Here is a 25,475-nt window from a genome sequence, read left to right on the forward strand (position 1 = left end):
GACCTCTGAGACAAGCACAGTGGGATGTGAAGCAGGAGCAGCTAAGTACTGTTGTGTTTCAGACATGCAGGATGGTGCTGGAGTCTGTAGTGGTATTCTTAACCTGGGAATATTGATGAATATAATAGATTCAGAGGAAATAACTGAACAGGATGAGCTTGGGCATCTTGTATTGGGGCTGTGGTTGAGGGGGTATGTATATGTCCAGACTGCATTGTCCCTGCTGTTGGCAGATGTTTTCCATTTTCATATTCACTCCCTTGTCGCATGTTATTGTCCACTGCAGTAGGGGCTCTGATCTGATGTTCCAAGTGTCTTGGTGGAGTGCCAAATGTCTGTGGCATTTGGTAGAGGTACAATATCAGGGACCTTCTGGTCATTAAACAACTCTTTTTCTTCATTCAGAAAAGAAGAGATATGTTCAAGCTGCTCTTGGTGGCAGTCCTGTCTTTCCTTATGCTGTGACAGCTGATTAATGAAACATACGATCTGCACTGCTTCCTCTCTGAACAGAGAGCTCTCTCTGCTCCTCTCTGATTCAAACTCTGTCTGAACAGACTTCATAGCCCAACCCTAATCATGACAGCAAGACTTCCAAGTCATCACCTGTGAACATTCCACCTTCCACCAATCAAAGCAGTGTGTATTGCTGTTATCAGTTACACACCTTGTGGGAACATGGAGATAATTTTTTACTTTTTTTTAAGTCTGGCCAGTGTTCACTTTTTTCAATATGGAATGGATGATCTTGGCCAAGGAGAAGTGATCACCAACACAGATTTCGGCAGATTTGAGAACAATATTTGAGATTTATGGATCTTTTGTGTATGAAGAAAATGTTTCAGACCTTTGAGTTCAGCTCATGGAAAACGGGAGCAAAAAGTGTTGCATTTATCGGTTTGTTCAGTGTACTTTGGACAGAGAGCCACAGAGGCAGGACTGAGCTGCTGGAAGTACACTGAAAAAAATTAAAGGCAGGCTAAACTTAAAATATAGTTTTAAGATTTAAATATATGATTACAATATGCTTAAAATATTAGGTGTTTACTGTTTTCACTGTGAGAAAAGTGATGCACTGTGAATATTTTCCGGATGCACTGTAATAGCCTGTCACGATCCGGTCCGAAAAGGGGTTCACTGTTGTCATGTGTAATGTTCCCTAATCGTTTTCACCTGTGTAAAATGTATAAAGCTGCCCTGTTCGTTTCTGTTCGCTGTCAGGTCTTTAAAGTTATGTTCCATGTTCACCAGTGTCAACGTCTCGGATGTCTCCCCTGGCTTGTACTTCACCATTAAACCCCGGTTTCGTGATGTCAGGTGATTGCGTCCTTCATTCCTCGTCTTCTCGTCACTCTTCGTCCTCCTCTCTGTACACCCGCCTCATCATGCCCGCATAGTTGTGACAAATTGGTTTTTGTTCTTTTGTGTTAATTGATGGGAAACGTTGGAATTCTGACTGACTTTCAGTTTCTCCAGAAAAGGGAGAGTTTCCTACAGACCTTGCTGCATGTCAGCCTGTACTTTATATCACAGGCCTTCCTATCACACCCCAAGGTTGAGGAAGTTAAGATATAGCTCAATAGATATAAACTTCATTTTACACAGACAACCCATAGCCTTTGATAAAAACGTACGATTCACAGGACAGTTTGTGGTTAAAATCTCTTTGTCATTCTTAACAGGCTGTATAACCTGAACTCTGAACAGAGTTCATAGCCCAACCCTACTGACAGAAAGTTTTCTCATTCATCACCTGTGGACTGAAGAGAATGAAGAGAATACTGATGAGAGAAATATGCACAACTCTACATGTTGTAACATGACTTACCAGGACCTTAGGACATTCAAAGCAGTGTGTATGACTGTTATATTTTATACATGTTGTGTGAATGGGGCAGTGGTGGCCTAGCGGTTAAGGAAGCGGCCCTGTAATCAGAAGGTTGCCGGTTCGAATCCCGATCTGCCAAGGTGCCACTGAGGTGCCACTGAGCAAAGCACCGTCCCCACACACTGCTCCCCGTGCGCCTGTCATGGCTACCCACTGCTCACCAAGGGTGATGGGTTAAATGCAGAGGACAAATTTCACTGTGCTGCTGCGTATCACATGTGACAATCACTTCACTTTCAAAGAAAGATTTCAAAAGAAAGATGAATGAAGAGATAAGATCACTTTCACATTCTTCCAAACCAGGCAGCTTTCAAGCATGCAGAAACCTGTTATTTTATACTAAAATAACAAAATATCAAAGTTATATACAATGCAACCTCTAAAAGGTTATATATTTATTAAGGGTGGAATTACAGAGACCAGATCTGCACCTGATGCAGGGCCAGAATGGACTGAGGGAAGAAGCTCTTCCTCGTTCTTTCTGTTTTGGCTTTAAGGGAGCAGAAGTGCTTTCCTAACCTCAAAAGAGAAAGAGTCCATTGTCAGGATGACAAAAAAAAATTCTGGCAGGTGCAAAAGCTGAAAGAATCAAAGTAGGATAGATGGTACAAGTACACCAACCTTTACATGTGACTAAAAATATTTTTAAATACAAACCAAGCATGAAGTCAATGGAATTGTCTGCTGACCTCTGAGACAAGATTGTCTCAAGGCACAAATCTGGGGAAGGTTACAGAAAATCTTTTGCTGCTTTTAAGATCAGTGGCCTCCATCATCCGTGAATGGAGGAAACCAGGCACTGCTGATCACCAGACCAATACCATCCCTCCAGGAAAGCATGATGGTGGCAGAATCATGCTGTGGGATGATTTTCAGCAGTAGGAACTGGGAGACTAGTCAGGATAGAGGGAAAGATGATGGCAGCAATGTACAGAGACATCCTGGATGAAAACTTGCTCCAGAGCACTCTTGAACAGCCCACAAACACAAACAACCCATAGCTGTTGATAAAAATGTACAAGTCACAGAACAGCTCATGGTCAGTGTTGGGGAGTAATGGAATACATGTACCGGCGTTACGTATTTAGAATACAAAATATGAGTAACTGTATTTCGTTACAGTTTAAATGAGTGGACCACGCAGCGTGTTCTGTGTTCTGTCGAAACATGCTGCCTATCAAGTTGTGCTTCCTAGCAGATCTGCGCATGCGCAGTCCGTCATGTTTGTGCTCTGTTTCAGTGCCCATAAATCCATGCTACCCCTGAAATTGTAAATAAATATGATTTGATTCACTATTACACCATGCTCTTTATACTGTTACAGTGCACATGGACTGAGTGTGTGTAAGGTGACACGCCTTCACCCAGTTTAACCTCGCCGCTCGGAGGGTGGAACGGAGACGGCTGTAATTGGCCGCTTTCTGCCACGAGGAAGGTCGGTCCTAATCAAAAAGAGGGTAATTTTTCTTGTGCAAGGCTACTTTTTATTTTAACTAAGTGATGTAATATGTTGGTGACCATAACAGTAAATACTTTTCAATGGCATATTTTATGTTTCTCTTCCACTTTTCAGCTTTATAAATAAAGAAATGGTTGGTGAAAAACAGGGATTTTTATTATCTGTGATTGCAACATTCATGTAGTTGTAAAAAGCATGACAATATATTAAGTAATCCAAAGTATTCAGAATACATTACTCACATTGAGTAACTTAACGGAATACGTTACAAAATACATTTTGGGGCATGTATTCTGTAATCTGTAATGGAATACATTTCAAAAGTAACCTTCCCAACCCTTCTTATGGTTAATATCTCTTCTTCAGTATTAACAGGCTGTATAACCTGAACTCTGAACAGAGTTCATAGCCCAACCCTAATCATGACAGCAAGATTTACAATTCCTACTATTCCACCTTAGGACAATCAAAGCAGTGTGTATTGCTGTTATCAGTTACACACCTTGTGGGAACAAGGAGATAAGATCATTTCTTATCGAAAAAAAAAATAGTTTTAAGTTATAAATATACCTTTACAATATGCTAAAATATTAGGTGTGACAGATTACTTCCATTTTTATCCTGTTTAGGCTGGTTTACTCTTTTCATTGTGAGATACAGAGATAAAGCATCAAAAATTAGCCCAGCAGTAGATAAGTTAAATTGTCAATAACATCTGGGGTCATTCATTCTTTGTCGCTGAGAGAATCATTTCAAGTGGCCACCACCAGCACAGGAACCACATGGACAAGAGCCACTGGGACAGATTACAACACAGCAAGGTAATGGCAGGCTTCTTGTCTGGTCAACAGAGGATTCTGCATGAAGGGCAGAGACAGTAGATGAACAGAAGGGGCCTGTCATGTGCACCTCCAGTCAACTGTCATGTACACCTCCAGGACCTCTGTTAAGCCCCCAGTGGTTCTACTTTCCATTCAACCAAATCTGCTAAGTGCTACAAAGTAAAAAAAGCTAACAAAGATAAAACCAACAAGGGTATGCTCTATCAAAATCGTGAATTTTCAGAGGACACAATTCATTGTGTGCACCATGTATTTCATTTAATCACTTCAATAAAAAAAAAAACGAAAAAAAAACGTTAAATATTTTAAATAATATCAACCTAAATAAAACAAACTTTTGCCACCAATTCCATGGGAGGTGCTGCTCGTGTTTTCTGTCTCTGGGACGTCCGAGGAGGACCCACACCCATATGTGCGGTGTGCTTTTGACCTCTTCTCCATATTAAATTTTTCTGCGCCAACACAGGACAAGAAGGCGAGAAACAGCTCCCTGGGTAATCTGGAGGGGGCTAATACAGTGTTATTGAGATTCCCTGCAGCTTCATGCTACTGCACCACTCACACTTGCCATACATCCTTGCACCAGATCACTTGCACTATTGGGTTGAGCATCTAATCTGAGGACCACATGCATCTAATCCTACTCCATGCACCACACCTGTGCACAGTCTGCTCACACACCTTTAAAACTCTGGTACACCCGTTAATGACTGTCTGAATTTCAACTGGTAATGTGGCTGAGTGGTTCTGTTGAAAGTTATATTTGTTTTGTGACTAAATTTTAGTCTTTGACAAAACTGCATCTGGGTCCTGTGCATTTGCTGCTCTCCCCGTGACATTACACTTCCTTTGTCCCAGTCTTCAGTCCACTGTGCAACCTTGTTTTGGCCTCTGTTTTTAAACAGGCATAAGAAGACAGCAGCATGGTCCATTAAGACAAAAATCAGATCTGTAACGGACCTTAAACAGTGTAGCTGTGAATTAATTTCTTTTTACCTCTATGGGGGGGTGATTTTTAGCCTGTTGGCCTGTTTCCGGTAAGACGATGGCGCAACAGCTCGCAATGGTGCTTTTTTGTACACTAGAAAAAGACACATGGACATCAGGGAAAACAAGGACCATGTCTATCAGAAACAATTCTTCCATCTTCATCATTCTGACCTACAGATTGACTTTCCGGACTTTCAAGGACAACTGCATGCTAGTCTAAGAGCTGATCCCAGTTAACCGGCTCTCCAGTCCGTCCTATTATCCAATGTCTCTTCCCTGAACAATAAACTGGACTACATCAAACTACAGCGGAATATAGAGAGTGCTGCGTCGTTGATTTTACTGAGATGTGGCTCAGCTCAGCTTACAGCGTTTTGTGCCGACAGGAATGCGGCGTTGTGCGGCCCGCGGCGGCGGTGCCAGAATGGTGCCAGAACTCTGTGCATCGCTGGTGGACTTTGTGACTGATATGCAGACCTTTTTATCTACCAAGGGAATTCACCTCACTTTTCATTATCAAAGTGTACATTCCACCCAGCGCTAATGCGAAGGCGGTGCTCAAGAATGATAATGCTCCATGCCATCCACCTGCTCCTGACTCCTTTTTTCGAGTTGACCTTGTATGCCCTTTTTTTCACATCTGATGTTGCTGACCTTTCACTCTGTCCCTGTCCCTGCCTCGTCCTTGGATGGACCTGTTTGGTGCTCCACTGACTCATGCTGCCTCTACTACCCACCAAGTTCCAGTACAGCTATGCCACGGTAATGCCAGCTCTCTCTGCTTCCTCTCGTACCGCAAACCCTGCCAATGTTTAGAGACGCTGCAACCAACGGTGACAACATCATCAACTTGTAGGCGTACACGACATCAGTGAACAGCTACATCAGCAAATGCACTGATGACATTACAGTCTTCAAGTCCATCACCACATGATCAAACAAGAAGTCATCCACAGGTATGTGAACTGGACTGAAACAGGACTAAAAACTGTGACAGTGACCCCTGGATCTTGGACTTGTTGAGAGTCCTCAGTCTGTTCGGATCAAGAACAGCATCTCCAGCACCACCACACTGAGCACTGAAGCTCCTCAGGGCTGTGTGCTCAGTCCAATGCTGTTCACCCTGTTCACCCACAACTGTGCAGTGATGCACAGCTCCAACCACATCAAGCTTGCCGATGACAACCGTGGTGGGTCACATCAGCAAGAACAATGAGTCAGCATAAAGAGAGGACAACGACAAAACGTGGACAAAACAAAGGAGATGATTGTTGACATCAGAAGACAATAGAGGGACCACTCACCACTGAACATCGACGGACCTTGTGTGGAGATAGTCAAGAACACAAAGTTCCTCTGTGTTCATCAAGAGGAGAACTGGACTCTCAACACCAGCTCAACAGCCAAGAAAGCTCTGCAGCATCTTTACTTGCTGCGGAGGCTGAGGAAAACCCATCTCCCACCACCCATCCACACCACCTTCTACAGAGGGACTCTTCAGAGCATTCTAACCAGCTCCATCCCTGTCTGGTTTGGGAACTTGGGAATTGTAATACAAGGCCCTACAGTGCATAGTGAGAACAGCTGAGAAGATCATCAGAGTCTCTCTTCCCTCCATAATGGATATTTACTACACACGCTGCATCAGGAATGCCACCAGCATTGTGAACGATTCTACACACCCCTCACATGCACTCTTCACCCTCCAACCATCTGGGAAAAGGAACTGAAGCATTTGGGAAGTCACTGCCAGTCTGTGCAACAGCTTCATCCCACAGGCCATCAGACACCTGAACACACAGGAACTTTTGACTCTGACACACACACTACCTCTGTTATATTGAGTGATATTATCCATCTGTAATATTATCAAAATGCAATGTTTGCACTATTTTACTTTGTGCATTTATTACTCATTTCTATAGTTTAGCGCTGTGTGTCTCATTGTTGTCTACATGTTTTAGTTTAAAGCTACTCTTGCACTGCCTGTGTCCCCTGTTTGCACTGTAGCACAGTTTGTCGCACATGTGCACTTTGTCACTATGTAACTTTTTCATTGTTCAAATGTTACATGTAGCACCAGGTTCCAGAGAAATGATCACTTGTTTCACTATGTACCATCTAACACGTATATAGCTGAAATGACAATAAAGTTCATCTTCAACAATTTGTGGGTGGAGGTGTAGAAGTGTACATTAAGGGTGATTTTATAGAAGTCTCCTGTCTCAATGAGCACACATTTCAAGTAGATTGTTAGGTGCTGAACAAAAGCCTCATGTATAGATATAAATTTAAAGTGTTATAACAAAATAACTTTAACATGACTGTGTTTTCTTTATTGTATATCTTTGGGTTTGACCTATGACACTTAGGCCAAATTCATCCTTGCCATAATATATACATGATGCCAGGTGTGACCAGATATAAAAAAAAAGCTCTGTCAAAATTCTGCACCTCCTTCCCTTACGCACATGGAGTCATGACAGTCTAAATACACACGGTACATTGTCACACTAGTTTTTCTGCATTTTGGGGTGTGTCATCAGAATCATATATTCCTCCCAACTGAACACACTATAAAAACGATATAAAACAATTTCAAACTAAAATCATTGTGTTATTAATCCTGTCAGTAATTATTTTAAATATTTAGACTGACAACCCCAATAAATAATTCAATGTTAAAGAACAACTGTTTTCGCATTCAAATGTATTTTTTTTTATAAAACACAGAATTTTGGGGCAATTTGGGTTTTTTGTGTAAGACTTAGCTGCAAAATGAAATAATCAAAAATGAGGAAGCAGCGTCCAACATGGCTGACAGGACTTAATATTGGATGATAAACTGTTTTCTTCCAGTTCTGGGTTGTTGGTCTCTTGAGCACTGCAGTAAATGTAAATGTAAATGTAAATGTAAATGTATATGCAGTGCCCCCTGTGGGCCATGAGATGACATGAACACCATGAAATAAGATCACTTGTATAAATAACAGAAAATTAAAGCTATTAAAACAGAAAAGACCTGATGTTAAATAGCCCACCTCAGGTGGACCCACCTGTAGCCAAACTTGAGATATGAAATAAAAAGATAATAATAGTAATAAACAAATATCTTTCTAATTTTATGAGGAAACGTGCAGAAAAAAATGCACACCTGGTAGACCCTCCTAAACAAGATGATTGGCTCTGTGCAGTTCAGCCCACTCTAAGAACACTACAAATACAGCAGGAATTCCTCACACACACACTTTTGCTCTCACCTCTTGCACAACCTTCAGGAGTACGGGAATGGCTTCAAATCCTGTAAACAAGATTTTTGTGTACGAGCATCCTGACTTTCAAGGAGTGAGCCGGGAGTTCACTGAGTATTGTCCAGACCTTCGGGATGTTAGTTTTAATGACTGTATCTCCTCTGTGAAGGTCATAGGGCAGCCATGGGTGTTATACGAACACCCCCACTGTCAGGGTGCCCAGTTCTACTTTGAGGAGGGTGAATGTCGATCAGTGGAGTGGCATGATGCAATTTCTTCACTGGAACAGGTGAAAGAAGATCTGACAAATCCTCAGATCACACTGTATGAGAATCAAAACTATGGGGGTAGGAGCATTACCCTCAACTGTGAGACCAACTTATGTTTTGGCAGTTTCAATGATATGATTTCTTCCTGCCGAGTGGACAGAGGAGCATGGGTCCTCTATGAGCATCCAAACAGAGGTGGTCGTTCAATTCTGGTCAGAGCTGGAAGAGAATTTCCAAGCATAGGCTGGATTGACAACCAAGTGTCTTGGGCTCGTCCTCTTAAACCTGGGAGACCCAAGATAACAGCTGAGCTCCTCTGGGACAAGAAAGAAGAAAACACCAAATCAGTCGTCATTGACTCCATATGTGGTGTGAATCGTGGAAAACATGAGCAGACCTTCTCCTCTGAGCTCAGTCGGGAGTATGAAGGTTCTGTCACCGAGAGCTTCAACTTCAGCAATGCTACACAGATAAGTGTGGGGATGTCATTTGGGTTTGATATTGGTATAGTGAAATCAGAGGTCAATGTGTCTCTGAGTAACACTTTCACTGTGGAGAAGGGGAGCAGCAACACCAAAACGGAAAAGAAAGGTGTGAAGATCTCCCTACCAGCCACCATTCATCCACACACCAAGCTCACTGTGAATGTTGTGAGAAAAGAGGTGGATGTGAAGGTTCCAGTCAAGATAACGATCCAGTCAGGGTACAGCTCTTCGACTGAATACGGGGAATACAGGTGCCAGGCTGGTAACTCGATCTTGGCTGAATACCAAGAAGAGGACATTTAAGGCTGCAGTAAAAGTAAAAAAAAAAAAAAAATTATAACCATATCATATAGACAGCAAACTAAATACTACTTATTAATAATATACTTAATTTTTACTTTGTAATCTTATGCACCATAACCTATTGAGCATTTCTTGATTTTAAAATGCTTAAAATGTAAGTCTGTCAGTCTTTATATATTGGTGTACCTCATGTGATTTGCGTAAAGTACAAGTGAAGTGATTATTATTATTAAATGATTAGCATTATTAAACTAAGCTTTTTTGTGTTTGATGCATAAAATGTTAATTTCTTGTAGTTATGCATTAACTAAGGTCAAGCTGAACAATTATTTTATCCACATGCAATCCCATGCCACTGGAGATGAATGTTACTGTGCATTTGTTCATGCTGGTCCAAGGCCACGGTAAACAGGGAGGGCTGCATCAGGAGGGGCGTCCAGCATAAAAAAACTCATGCAGACAACCACACAAGTTGATCAGCAGTGATCTCCCCTAACAGGAGATATCAAAGGGTGACTATGAACCGACAATACACAATAATTATGTATATTCTGGATAAGCAGATTTGCAATGCCTATGAGGATCATGAGATCACTGATATATTATGGAATAAAATAACACATATGTATATACAGATTAAAGAAATGAAAACAAACATCTAATTTTTGGAATGTGTGGAAACGTCATAACTGCATTGTCTTTTTAGACATCAGAAGCATTATTGTCTTTACAAATTTCAGAACAGTTCAGGCTTTTCTCAGAACTCAGTGACTAAAAGCAATAAAGAAAGAAAAATCCTCATTTACGTTCAAATGAGTCACCAGTGGTTTAAGACACCAGAGGCCTGTTTCAGAAAGGAGGTTACAAGTGAAAAATGTTAAGCCTGAAATGAGAGAAACTCTGGGTTTTCCGTTTCAAAGTGGCAGTTTGTCAAACTCGAGAAAGCAGGGTAAATGAAAAGAGAGGTAACTTTTACTTAGAGTCATTTACCGTGGTAACTTACTCAGTGAACCTAACCTGGTCAGGAACCTGTTTAATTCTCTAAACTATGAGTTTCTGTTGGTCTCCTCCCCTTTTAAAGACGAAGTGGTAATTCTCGCCCTTACCCTTAATCATTCGTTGTCTACATTTCAGTCACACAAAAAACAATGTTAAGAGAAATGAATGTCCTTTTTTGGATGAGAAGACTGTATTAATTCGAAGAGAATTACATTTACGACAGGCAAAGATTTTGAGACCCAGAGTAGATTTCTTGCCTTTTCCCCACACATTTGTGTTTGATTGTTACTGTTTTTCATTGCAATCAATTACATAAATCCATAATCTAATCCGTCCTTACATTACTAACATCACCCATCGTGGCCATGCTCTTACATCCAGGCAGATACTATGTGCAGCTTTACGTTTCTTTGCTAATGGAAGCTTACTGTAGAATATCGGGGATGCGGAGCATATTAGTAAGGCCACTGTATGCAAAGCTGTACAGAACGTGTGCTTCGCTCTGAAATGCTTCACATTTGTGTAGTGTTTCCTGGCCACAAACCCCTGGGAGTCATCAAAGAGGAATTTTACAGAATTGCTGGTCTGTAGTGTTCAAATGTATTTAATATGAAAAAATATATATGTTCAGTTAATGACATTTTGCTGTGCCCTATGAAAGTAACCTAATATTCAAAATGACCTTCAGGATTTCCCAATGTGGTTGGATGCATTGATGGCACACATATCTTTCCTATCTTTGCACCAAGTGAAAATGAGGTATACTGTCTATATTATGAGCCATTGCTTCAAGTTGTGGGAATAGGCATAAAGACAACTTCTGGCCCACAAGGTGGCATCACAGTCTCATTTTTGTGATTAACTTCCCCACCTGTTTCTTCTGTGTCCTGATCGACCTGCTTCACCTGCTTGCATTTAATTGAATTCAGCAGACACAATACAGCAAATTACAGCAAACTGCTTGTCCTGTGTCAATTTTTGAAATGTTTCACATCATAAAGGTTTTTGAAAAAGTGAGAGCAATTACACATTTTCTGTGTTAATTGTGGAATTGACATTTACAGCTGCTAACAACTGAAATCACAACCTGTCAGAATTTATTTTAAAAATAAAACATTGAATGTATGCTTACATTTAACATTTTTGCATTTTATATTAGCCAAATGGTTACCATTATCTCTCAGTCCTTCTCGGGCAAAGGTTTCTGGCATATTTTGCTGCAATATCTTGTGTACACTGTGTGCTATGTATCACAATGACAATCACTTCACTTTCACTTCAAATCAGTCTCTGCAGTGCCCTGCACCTCCACACAGCCTATTAAGAACTTGCTGGGGCTCACATCCTGGTAAATTCTTCAGGTAAACTGCGATTGCCAGTACTAGAAGGCCTAGTTCACATCAACAGTGATTTTGCAATGATTTAGAAATCGCACAAAAATCTGTTTTATTCAGCAAGTACATCCTGATTATTCCATGTGTCACGTTCCTAGGTCTAGGGGTCTAAGAAACGCAACAAGGGTGTGGAGAGGAGGAGGTCCACTGTTACACATGCAACCAAACAAACAATACAAACAGTGCTTTTATTTACAGTGTGCTAACAGGTTCAATAAGACAGAGGACTCAGGACAGCTAACTAACATCAAAACAGCCTAAAGGAAGGGATGGGATAACAGCAGGGATATCTCAAAACACGTACAAGTTACCAAAAACGGCACATAATAGGCTAACAGGCTAACAACAAAGGGTCTATCACACAAAGCAACAAGAAACACAAATGAGATCCCCAACGGAGCTCCTTGCAGATCTCCGTGGACTCTGGGGACCTCCCGAAAGCATAAGGGCCTAGCAGACCCTGGGGACCTCCCGAACACCATCTGAAGTCTCTTTAAATAGGTGGAGGTGACCAATGGCAGATGGAGCTGGTAGGCCTCAACTCCTCCCACGAAGTCAACCTAAAAGGGACAGGACGCAAAAACACAGCCAGACACACAGAACACGTGGGAGCATACGTCCAGGGACGTAACGCCATGTTAAAAACGTCAAACAGGAACCAGAGGTTGGCAGTAAAAGGCAGTGCTGGACCTAATCAAACTCTGCATAAAGGTCCCAGTATACAAATATTTGACTACTGCGTGTGTACTGCACTGAAGTGGGTCTCAGGCTTGAGTTAAGAGGTCTCTGGTGACCTTGGACTTAAAAATTTGGATTAGTGATTGTGCACCTGTGAGACACAAAATTAATCTTAGGAGGTACCCATGCACAAAATCGACTGCATTAACAAGATTTCTTCACTGGAATTACTGGGAACAATGGTAGCTTAGTCTCTAAGGAAGCTGACTCGAAACCGAAAGGTCGTGGGTTCCCGAACTGTCAAGGTGCCACTGAGGTACCAGGTACTGCCCCGCACACTTCACCATGGGAGGTTTTTATTGCTGGTCACTGCTCACAAAAGGGTGATGGGTAAATTACAGAGGATAAATTTTGTTGTGTGCTCCGTGCACTTGAGCTACGTTTTGGTCATTGTGATGCACAGCAATCATGTTAATAGAACCTCAACTGAATACTTTGGCAATGACACTTAACATGGCATCATCACATGGTATATGCTACAAGACATTGTATACTAGTAAATATTCTGTAATTCTGTGGGAGTGGGGAAAACAGATCTGTGTAACAATATTATGTACTGCAAAGGGTTTGTGTGCTTTTTTGTTAGAGTGGGAAAGCAGTATGACCTTTCGTCATTTTTAAGGATGTAATGTAATGAAGAATTTAAATGGAAAATTGTATCTTCACCACAATGAAGTTATGCACTTTCTAAAATATGGGGGAAAAGCCTCAAGTCAGAGACCTCAGAGTTCTCTCCTGGCCTTCTGTCTGTACGTGACAATTTAGTTTTCTAAGGCACAACCTTATGGACCTGTCTGTTTGATCACAGGCCTTCCTATCTGACTACACTGTTGAGGAAGCTCACAGATAAGGACTTGGACATAGCTCCATTTACAGGCTTCCTTTGACACCCATAATTCATCTTAACTGTTGACAAAAAATATTACAATTCATAATATATGGTTAATATTTGTACATTATCAACAGGTTATATAACCTGAACTCATTGCCCTACCCAAATGATGACAGCAAGTTTTCCCATTCATCACCTGTGGTCTGTAATTAAGTGGTGGAAAAATATTGACAGAAATATGCACAGCTCTTCATGTTGTAACCTGGCGTACCAGGACCTTAGGACATTTAAAGCAGTGCGTGTCGCTGTTAGGCAATACGGACAAAAGAAAGCTTTCAAGCATCCAGAAACCGGTGTTTTTACATTCAAATAATAAAAGGTTAACAAATTCTAGCCTGTTGAATGTAGAAGGGAAAATCTTTATTGTGCAAGCTCACCATACCTTTTACATACCTAGCAGTAGCCTAGTGGACGATACAAAAGACAGGACTGTGTGGTTTTGCATAAAACTTAGAACACCCCAACATCATTTGGCATCAGATGCAATCAGGCACGAAGGAGGTAATGAAGATGGGACCTTTATAATGCCTTTGGATCAGAGTCTCATGAAATGGACATCTTTCAATGGATTGTGGGTGCCTGGACTAAGTGTGTGATGCCACAGAGGTGAAGAGGAAGACCCCAGTGCAAAACAACATTTCTTTTAGGGATGCACCAATTTGGAGTACAGCAAATACAAATGAAAAAATAGTTTTCTTTAATGCTATTTTTGCTTTGAATGCTTCAATTTAAATAGAAAAAAACTCAATAAATAAGAATAAAGCGTTATAAAATAAAGCACAGGACAGTGTATCACACTCTCACGATTACTAATTTCAAAAAACACCAAACACATACAGACATTAACAGACACCAGACCGATGTTCAGTCTACTTCATCCTTGCCTGCGTTGTACTGCTTATACGTGTGACCAGTGTTGCCAGATCCTAAAAGTTTATTTTTCATCTTAAATTTATCAGATTTTTGAGAATTTGTCATATACACCAATTCCCGTTCTGACATTGCTCAGAAAATCTGCTTCAATAGAACTTATCATAGACTCCACATATAACAGTGTATAATGCAACTTTTACCTCTGGGCAGAACACGCCTCTACCTGTGTGGAGTGCAGTCCCTACACTAAACAGACCAGAATATAATTTGACAGAAAGCTTTACTTGTTAGTGCTAGCTATTGGCTTTAACCACCCAGTAAAACTAGGGTCTTTCTCCAATTCACTCTTTGCGTCTACCCAGGAGCAAAAATCCCTCATCATTGTTGGGGGGACATTAGACAGTAACGACAAAGAAACAAGCAGGGGACAAAAGCACAAAATGTTGTGGATCTGTATTTTTCAGTATGTCATTGCAAACATTTATCCTGTTCCCTGCTACTATTAATTATATACAGTGCATGTGAAGTGACACTACAGCAAAAAGAAAAAAAAACTATTATTCATTTGTCAGAGATGTAGAGAAACTCTATATGCCAATGTATTCAAACTTCAACCAGCACAACGTTTAGTATGTTGTCCAGCCCTGTACATACATGCTCTCTAATCTGGATGAACAGGTTTCCCAAGTAAATGGCTGTGTTGAGGTTTCTGGCAAGTTGCAGTCACATGAACAGATATGTATGCACATATCAAAAAAGTAGCTAGAAAATAAAGTTGGAATGCATTGCACAAGAACATAAAAACCTTAAGTTTCAGTTGTTGAAAATGGCTTGCTCAATGGACCACTGATTATCAGGTCTCAGATCATGTAACACATTCCACCGTAACTGAGATTGCTGAGGGCTGTGCAAGACTATTCCACTTATCCTGGAATGGTTATCTAACCACGCAGTAAAAACGACACACTTAATCATGAAAAACCGGATTGGCGCTGTCAAGCTCTGCCCACTCCAAGAACATTACAAATACAGCACAATGGATTCAAACTCCTCATTCACGCTCTCTCAGCTCTTGCACAACCTTGAGGAACACAGAAATGGCTGTAAACAAGATCATTGTGTATGAACATTGCTACTTTAAGGGTCAGAGCCGGGAGTTCACAGAGAGTTGTGCAAGCCTTGTGGATTCGAATTTTAATGACTGCATCTCCTCTGTGAAGGTCATAGGACAGCCATGGGTGTTATATGAACATGTCCAATTCCAAGGTGCTCACATCGTCTATGAGGAGGGTGAACATGCAGTAGTGGAGAAGAATGATGCATTTTCTTCCATGGAACAGGTGAGAGAAGATCTCAGAAATCCTCAGCTCACGCTGTATGAGCACCCAAACTTTGGGGGTAGGAGCATTACCCTCAACTGTGAGACCAACTTATGTTCTGGCAGTTTCAATGATCTGGCTTCATCTTACAAAGTCAACAGAGGTGCATGGATCCTGTACGAGAATGCAAACAGAGGTGGAGATACAATGGTGGTCAGAAGTGGCGTTAGTAGAAAGGAACTGGGCTGGTTTGACAACCGTGTGTCTCACGCACTTCCTCTCAAGCCTGGCAACCTCCAAGTAACAGCCGAGATCCTCTGGGACAAAAAGGAGGAAAAAACCAAATCGGTCGTTATAGATTCCATCTGTGGCTTGAATCATGGCAAACATGAGCAGACCTTCTGCACAGAGTTCACTCGGGAGTATGAAGGCTCTGTCACTGAGAGCTTCAACTTCAGCAATGCAACACAGGTCAGTGTAGGAATGTCATTTGGATTCGATATTGGTTTGGTGAAGTCAGAGGTCACTGCTTCTCTGAGTAACACTTTCACCGTGGAGAAGGGGAGCAGCAACACCAAGACAGAGAGAAATGGTGTGAAGATCTCCCTACCAGCCACCATCTCTCCTCGCACCAAGCTCACTGTGAACATTGTGAGAAAAGAGGTGGATGTGAAGGTTCCAGTCAAGATATCCCTCCACACCGGCTTCATCGCTGACGTCGAATATGGGGAGTACAAGTGCCATGCTGGAAACACCATTCTAGCTGAATACACAGAAGAGGACATTTAACATGGTAGAGGGAATCAGAAAAATGTTAGAAAATGTGACATTTAAAGTTTCTAGAAATTGTTCTAGTAATATGTTCTATTCCGCTGCCAAGTAGTGTTTGAAACTGCTACTAGGCGTTTAAATATGGCTGTTTGTCCCTTGTAAATGACATCAAAAAAGAACTAAACGCTGCTCAAAATAAAATCTTCTAATCTTGTATTGCTTTGGGAATCTATAGGTTGGTCATGTAATTTCATGAATCTGGTGTGACATTCTAAAATAGTAGCACAGTTTTACTTCTGCTAAGCTTTTAACTGCTTTTAATAAAACAGTTCTTTTTATGATGCATTAACCTGGACTACAGTAAAAGTTTACCCACATGTGTTTTAAGATAATGCAATATATTACAATTTAAGACCGTTGAGCAGACAGTTCTGTTTGAAGAGTTTTCATTTGCAATGAGTATGTATACACGCACACACACACACACACACACACACAAGAAATTCAAAGCACACAAACACATAACGTAACCTGGGGTTTTTATATGCTAGCTGTTCTAACAAATGTGACAGCTGGATATTTTTTTAACACAATGGTCAAATTAATAAACCTGGACCACTCATGACCATTTATAATATAAAAACCGCCAATAGTCTCAGGTTCCTTAGAGACTCCCTTTTAACATTGCTTAGTGTGGTTCATCACACCGTGATGAGAGTTATTATAGTACTAAAACATTGCACTCTGTGAACATGGAAATGGTCTACTCCGAGAAAATGCTGATCTATGTCTTTCTCCATGTGTGCTTCTCTCTCTCATTCTCATTCACTGACACTTCCTACCTTCAAGTGATAGAGCTCTCTAGTGCCACCCATTGGCTAAGCATGTGCATTATTTGAAATGAGATGAAATGCACACATCCCAGTCAACATTTTCTCACCCAGAGGAGCAGAGTCTACTGTATTAAACAAGGCATAAAAGACTACTGGGTAACACACCTGCTTATGAAACAAAAATTCACATGTTCAAATCCCATTTTCTACCACTGTGTCTATATAAGGGTGTCTGATAAATGCCAGAATGTAAAGGAATGAAGAAACATGTGTATACATGTGTCACTCAGGGACGGATTATGGGTCGTGTGGGCCCCCCCCTCAAAAAAAGAAGTTGATACAGTAAGTTGGATCTCAAATTATAATCAGTAGAGCCTAATGCCATTATCTCATGTTAATGTTAGCACCAGTTTGTTTGTGTCTGTTCATCGTCGGGTCATTGTTACATGTTACATGTTCACCTGTTACCAGATGTCCTGCTCATCAAAATTTAACCCCTGTTTCGTGACGTCGAGCGAATGTGTCCTTCTTCATCGTCAAGTCTTGTCATCATTTCAGATCACCTGCCTCGCCACGCTACGCTACATTAAATCCCCATAACACACATCCCGAACCCCAACAGAACACATTTACCCATAACATGGTTAACTATTTACAGTCCCTGAGTGCGCATATCTGACCCGCAAGGCATGCTGGTCCCAACACATGGCCGCCCTCTGCCGCCACAAAACTAACAGGACAAATATACACACACAGGTCTGGGCAGGAATGTTGGTTGACAGCCTAGATTTGACTAGATCATGATTATATTCATACAATGTACGCATCAGTGAGAATAATTTAAAATATTCAAGGAATGAAACTAAGCAAACACAATGCTCCAGTTCAGAAAACACTTTAGTGTGTGTACTTGTGTTTCCAGTAATGTGAAAAAGGAACATTGCAATTATCCTATAATGTATTAAACAGCTTCAAAATAATAGAGACCAACGCCTGCAGAACGATCTGCACTCGGTCCTGGTGGCAAATATGAGAGACTGCTGCATGTCCGTCTTCACTGAAACTTAGTTGAATGACTATTAGCTCAGTGGAGCTGAGAAAGATGCTGCTAAGTATTCTGTACATCAGTGATTTGCAAAACAACCGATCAGAGGAAGCATTTATAGTACAGTATTTGTATAGTATTTATAGTTAAAGTATTATTTGTGGGATTTTTAACCAGGCAAGCATGAATAAAGCTCACCTCGCTTCTTCCAGCATATGGCAAAGTTATGCAAAGTTATAAATGTTTTTTCTTTATAATTTTTTTTTTCATTTTTTCAAAAGCACAGCCAGTAATCAGAAGGTTTCATTTGTACCCACTAAAGCCCTCTCACACCTCTGTAACTAACACAAACACACACACACACTATACTCTGTGACATTCTCACTAGTTGTTTGTTTTAGTATCCTGGGCAAAATGTTGCCCCAAATCCTGAGTATAAGATAATCCTTTATTAGTCCCACAAGTGGAAAATTTGCATTGTAGAAAGTGGACAGTAGAAGCTAAAAACAGCAAAAATAAATAGAATAAAAAAATATATCCAAAGTACACTATTAAAACAATCTAAATCTATACAGTACAGGCCAAAAGTTTGGACACACCTTCTCATTCAATGTGTTTTCTATATTTTTATGATCATCATATTCCGTAGGGTCCCAATGAGATTTGCGGATGGTCGAGGACGCCTGCCCCACACTCCCATGTCTGGTGGCCTTGAAGTTGAGAAGCAGCCATTCAGCGGGGCGAGCCGGAGACTGACTGGAGGTGAACAAGGTGCTGATTGCAAACTGGCCTCATCGTCCACTCATGTTCAAAAAACTCAGTGTATGGAATTCCTTCCCTCCTTCGTGGACTGCTTTGGCTGGCAAATCCGGAGTCGTTTCACGTTTGTCCTGTGTAATTTTTCTTGATTGTGTTCACCTGTGTCTAATGTACAAGGAGTGCAGAATTATTAGGCAAGTTGTATTTTTGAGGAATAATTTTATTATTGAACAACAACCATGTTCTCAATGAACCCAAAAAACTCATTAATATCAAAGCTGAATGTTTTTGGAAGTAGTTTTTAGTTTGGTTTTACTTTTAGCTATTTTAGGGGGATATCTGTGTGTTCAGGTGACTATTACTGTGCATAATTATTAGGCGACTTAACAAAAAACAAATATATACCCATTTCAATTATTTATTTTTACCAGTAAAACCAATATAACATCTCCACATTCACAAATATACATTTCTGACATTCAAAAACAAAACAAAAACAAATCAGCAAGCAATATAGACACCTTTCTTTGCAAGGACACTCAAAAGCCTGCCATCCATGGATTCTGTCAGTGTTTTGATCTGTTCACCATCAACATTGCGTGCAGCAGCAACCACAGCCTCCCAGACACTGTTCAGAGAGGTGTACTGTTTTACCTCCTTGTAAATCTCACATTTGATGATGGACCACAGGTTCTCAATGGTGTTCAGATCAGGTGAACAAGGAGGCCATGTCATTAGTTTTTCTTCTTTTATACCCTTTCTTGCCAGCCACGCTGTGGAGTACTTGGACGCATGTGATGGAGCATTGTCCTGCATGAAAATCATGTTTTTCTTGAAGGATGCAAACTTCTTCCTGTACCACTGCTTGAAGAAGGTGTCTTCCAGAAACTGGCAGTAGGACTGGGAGTTGAGCTTGACTCCATCCTCAACACGAAAAGGCCCCACAAGCTCATCTTTGATGATACCAGCCAAAACCAGTACTCCACCTCCACCTTGCTGGCATCTGAGTCGGACTGGAGCTCTCTGCCCTTTACCAATCCGGCCACGGGCCCATCCATCTGGCCCATCAAGACTCACTCTCATTTCATCAGTCCATAAGACTGATTTTTCTAAGGTTTTGAGATATTTCTTGGCCCAGTCTTGACGTTTTAGCTTGTGTGTCTTGTTCAGTGGTGGTCGTCTTTCAGCCTTTCTTACTTTGGCCATGTCTCTGAGTATTGCACACCTTGTGCTTTTGGGCACTCCAGTAATGTTGCAGCTCTGAAATATGGACAAACTTGTGGCAAGTGGCATCTTGGCAGCTGCACGCTTGACTTTTCTCAGTTCATGGGCAGTTATTTTGCACCTTGGTTTTTCCACACGCTTCTTGCGACCCTGTTGACTATTTTGAATGAAACGCTTGATTGTTCGATGATCACGCTTCAGAAGCTTTGCAATATTATGAGTGCTGCATTCCTCTGCAAGATATCTCACTATTTTTGACTTTTCTGAGCCTGTCAAGTCCTTCTTTTGACCCATTTTGCCAAAGGAAAGGAAGTTGCCTAATAATTATGCACACCTGATATAGGGTGTTGATGTCATTAGACCACACCCCTTCTCATTACAGAGATGCACATCACCTAATATGCTTAATTGGTAGTAGGCTTTCGAGCCTATACAGCTTGGAGTAAGACAACATGCATGAAGAGGATGATGTGGACAAAATACTCATTTGCCTAATAATTCTGCACTCCCTGTATAACGCTGCCCTGTTTGTGTCTGTTCACCATCGGGTCATTGTTACATGTTCACCTGTTACCGGATGTCTCCCCTGTCCTTTTCATCACAGATTAAAACCCCTGTTTCGTGATGTCGTGCGAATGCGTCCTTCTTCATTGGCAAGTCTTGTCATCATTTCAGATCACCTGCATCGCCATGCCAAACAGCCGTGACAAGAACAGGTTTTAACAATAACTGAACACAATAAAGCGCAGAGACAAAATACTAACAGGACAAATATACACACACAGGTCTGGGCAGGAATGTTGGTTGACAGACTAGATCTGAGTATATCATGATTGGATTCAATAAATGTACGCATCAGTGAGAATAATTTAAAATATTCAAGGAATGAGACTAAGGAAACACAATGCTCCAGTTCAGAAAACACTTTAGTGTGTGTACTTGTGTTTCCAGTAATGTGAAAAAGGAACATTGCAATTATCCTATAATGTATTAAACAGCTTCAAAATAATAGAGACCAACGCCTGCAGAACGATCTGCACTCGGTCCTGGTGGCAAATATGAGAGACTGCTGCATGTCCGTCTTCACTGAGACCTACTGTAGTTAAATGACTATTAGCTCAGTGGAGCTGAGAAAGATGCTGCTAAGTATTCTGTACATCAGTGATTTGCAAAACAACTGATCAGAGGAAGCATTTATAGTACAGTATTTGTATTTGTGGGATTTTTAACCAGGCAAGCATGAATAAAGCTCACCTCACTTCTTCCAGCATATGGCAAAGTTATGCAAAGTTATAAATGTTTTTTCTTTATCATTGTTTGCCTTTTTTCAAAAGCACAGCCACTAACCAGAACGTTTCATTTGTACCCACTAAAGCCCCCTCACACCTCTGTAACTAACACAAACACACACACTATGTGACATTCTCACTAGTTGTTTGTTTTAGTATCCTGGTCAAAATGTTGCCCCAAGTCCTGAATATAAGATAATCCTTTATTAGTCCCACAAGTGGGAAATTTGCATTGTCACAACAGAAAGTGGACAGTAGAAGACAAAAACAGCAAAAATTAATAGAATTAAAAAAGTACACTATTAAGACAATCTACACAGTACAGGCCAAAAGTTTGGACACACCTTCTCATTCAAAGTGTTTTCTTTATTTTCATGACCATTTACATTGGTAGATTCTCTCTGAAGGCATCAATACGTACTTAACAAAAAAAAAAGTGAAATAACTGAAAACATGTTTTATATTCTAGTTTCTTTGCTCTGATTACTGCTTTGCACACTCTTGGCATTCTCTCGATCAGCTTCAAGAGGTCGTCACCTGAAATGCTTCTCCAACAGTCTTGAAGGAGTTCCCAGAGGTGTTTAGCCTCTTTGCCTTCACTCTGCGGTCCAGCTCACCCCAAACCATCTGGATTGGGTTCAGGTCCGGTGACTGTGGAGACCAGGTCTCCACTTTTTGTTAAGTACATAACTCCACATGTGTTCATTCATAGTTTTGATTCCTTCAGTGAGATTCTACCAATGTAAATGGTCATGAAAACACATTGAATGTGTCCAAACTTTTGGCCTGTACAGTACGTATATGTAAATAAATAAAACATGTAAATACTTAGCATGTATGTTTATTTGTACAGAGTGGATTTATACACCTATTGCACATGGTTTCATGGTTATAAAACTATACCATGTATCACAATATATCCTTTTGACAATTATGCACTACTACCAGTAAAATACATTTAAACTTTGTGTTATGCAACATGGTGAAATGGAGGCACAAACGCTCTATGTGGAAGAAGTGAATTTTAATAAACAGCAAAACAAAAATGTCCTGAAACACAGAAACTAAACAGCAACACAAGAATGCACCAAGAATGCATTCCTGCATCAAGGATGCAGGAAAAGTGAGGAAGAAAAGCAAAACATAGAGGATTCTAATCGGCAACACTGAACAAGCTGCAGATGGGGAATAATAAGAACTCTTATGTTTGTGTTTGTGTAGGTATATGTGATGTGCAGCACCTGGCAAGTCCTGCACTGCTGTGGCATCACAAAATGTAGGATGTTTTTTCAACTGTTCCTTATCTGCAAACTACAACAAAACTGAAACATTTTGCAAGATGTTGTGCAAAAACATAAAAATTCCTGAAACATAACAATTATTTTTTTGTATCACATATTGAAAGTCTTGATCAAGCAACAATAAAGCTGCAGTTAAACAAAAAAGCAAAATGAGATTTTAATTACTGATAAAAAAAAAAATCAATGCTTATTATGCCAAATACCAAGAAATACATCAAATTTAGTTTAAGTGGTTCTCTCTTGAATCTGGATAAGTACTTCACCCTTTTTTTAATAATCACACAGTTTGTAGATTGTGCGCATGCCTAATGCCATGTCTCTCTATGTCTCACTTTAGTCATGGTCTCAGTAAACCGTGTACCTAATTCTTTATATTTCAGATGAAAGAATTCATTAATACACTGTAATATTCCCACGATGCATATGTTCTTGTCAAGACCTTTTAAACTGCCCCATGTTAAAATGGATTGTTCCTGTTTGGTGGTAACCTGTCTTCAGGTTTCCTGAGAACATAAAAATATTCTGATATTGTGGAAGTCATGATTGTGACATAAAAACTGCTGCTTCCTTGCCGTTTCTATATTAAATCTAGAGTTCTATAGTTCCTGGATCTTGTACTCAAATTCCTGACCAAGCAAATACTAATGTAAGCAAGCATTTCTAATGGAACTGTATCATTTTTGTGCCTAAAAAAATTTTTATTTGTTTCTAATTGTCCACACTGAACAAGCTGCAGATGGGGAATAATGTGTGTGTGTGTGTGTGTGTGTGTGTGTGTGTGTGTGTGTGTGTGTGTGTGTGTGTGTGTGTGTGATGTGCAGCAACTTGCTAGTCCTGGACTGCTGTGGCATCACAAACTGTGCAAATGTTCAATGGGTAGGAATGTTTTTTCAAGGAACTTTATCTGCAAACATATAGCAAAATAAAACTGAAATTGTGCAAGTTGTCAAGATCCTAAAACATGAAAATACTAAAAACAGAATGTGTTTTTAGTATTTTTTTAAGAAGTGCACACATTGCAAACCCGCTTGAAAAAGATGATTGGCTCTTTACAGCTCAGCCCACTGTAAGAACATTACAAATACAGCAGGAATTCTTCACACACACACACACACTCTCTCTCTCTTTCGCTCTCACCTCTTTCAGGATTACGCTCTCACCTCTTTCACAACCTTCAGGAGTACGGGAATGGCTTCAAGTACAGTAAACAAGATCTTTGTGTACGAGCATCCTAACTTTACAGGCGTGAACCGAGGGTTCACTGAGAATGTTCCAGACCTTCGGGATGTTAATTTTAATGACTGCATCTCCTCTGTGAAGGTCATAGGGCAGCCATGGGTGTTATACGAACACACCCACTATTTTGGTGTCCACTTCTTCTATGAGGAGGGTGAATATCCATCAGTGGAGTGGCATGATGTAATTTCTTCAATGGAACAAGTGACAGAGGATCTGACAGATCCTCAGATCACACTGTATGACCAACCAAACTATGGGGGTAGGAGCATTACCCTCAACTGCGAGACCAACTTATGTTTAGGCAATTTCAATGATCAGACTTCTTCTTGCAAAGTCGACAGAGGAGCATGGGTCCTGTATCAGCATGGAGACAAAAGTGGACGTTCAATGGTGGTCAGAAGTGGCCGAACATACAACGATATGGGCTGGAATGATAACTGTATTTCTTATGCACTTCCGCTTAAACCTGGGAGACCCAAGATAACAGCAGAGCTCCTCTGGGACAAGAAAGAAGAAAACACCAAATCAGTCGACTCCCTCTGTTGTGTGAATCGTGGAAAACGTGAGCAGACCTTCTCCTCTGAGCTCAGTCGGGAGTATGAAGGTTCTGTCACCGAGAGCTTCAACTTCAGCAATGCTACACAGATAAGTGTGGGGATGTCATTTGGGTTTGATATTGGTTTAGTGAAATCAGAGGTGAATGTGTCTCTGAGTAACACCTTCACCGTGGAGAAGGGGAGCAGCAACACCAAGACGGAAAAGAAGGGTGTGAAGATCTCCCTACCAGCCACCATCCATCCACACACCAAGCTCACTGTGAATGTTGTGAGAAAAGAGGTTGATGTGAAGGTTCCAGTCAAAATAACGATCCAGTCAGGCTACACCTCTTCGACTGAATACGGGGAATACAGGTGCCAGGCTGGTAACTCGATCTTGGCTGAATACCAAGAAGAGGACATTTAAGTTGGGGACGGAACCAAGCATGTTCCATTACTGAGACTGCAGAAGTGAAATTTTCATCTAATTTACTAATGTAATTCCTTAACATTTAATTAATTTTGGGGGGATTTTATTGTGGAATCGTAATGTTGTTTATACTTATATAACAAAATCAGTGTTTTAAGACTCATATGGTGATTTGATGTAAGTGATGCTCAGCTTAATGCTCATGTTAATATTACATAATACAACATTAATCTTACTTGTACTAAGGCATTTATTTCTTTAATAAACACTTTGGTTTATTGCACTTCAACAATGGTTATGCTGAATCATTCCTTTGTCCATATTGTCACAAATGTGTGGTGATTTT

The 25,475-nt window shown here is 40.6% G+C and overlaps 2 protein-coding genes across 3 annotated transcripts; both read left to right on the plus strand.

Moving 5' to 3' along the window:
- Window positions 1–8,439: 8,439 nt before the first annotated feature.
- Window positions 8,440–25,126, plus strand: LOC114763372 (epidermal differentiation-specific protein-like). Of its 2 annotated transcripts, XM_028953019.1 has the most exons (2): window positions 8,440–9,062; window positions 24,702–25,126. In XM_028953019.1, exons 1-2 carry the CDS (start codon window positions 8,468–8,470, stop codon window positions 25,124–25,126), a joined length of 1,020 nt encoding a protein of 339 aa, XP_028808852.1. In that variant the 5' UTR covers window positions 8,440–8,467. The 2 variants fall into 2 exon arrangements, with proteins under 2 accessions (XP_028808852.1, XP_028808853.1); XM_028953020.1 differs by lacking the exon at window positions 24,702–25,126 and having other exon boundaries at window positions 8,440–9,524.
- Window positions 15,454–16,901, plus strand: LOC114763373 (epidermal differentiation-specific protein-like). Its single transcript, XM_028953021.1, has one exon. It carries the CDS (start codon window positions 15,481–15,483, stop codon window positions 16,489–16,491), a length of 1,011 nt encoding a protein of 336 aa, XP_028808854.1. The 5' UTR covers window positions 15,454–15,480; the 3' UTR covers window positions 16,492–16,901.
- Window positions 25,127–25,475: the final 349 nt, after the last annotated feature.

Source organism: Denticeps clupeoides, chromosome 14, assembly GCF_900700375.1.
Source record: "Denticeps clupeoides chromosome 14, fDenClu1.1, whole genome shotgun sequence".
In the NCBI taxonomy this organism is placed as follows: Eukaryota; Metazoa; Chordata; class Actinopteri; order Clupeiformes; family Denticipitidae; genus Denticeps; species Denticeps clupeoides.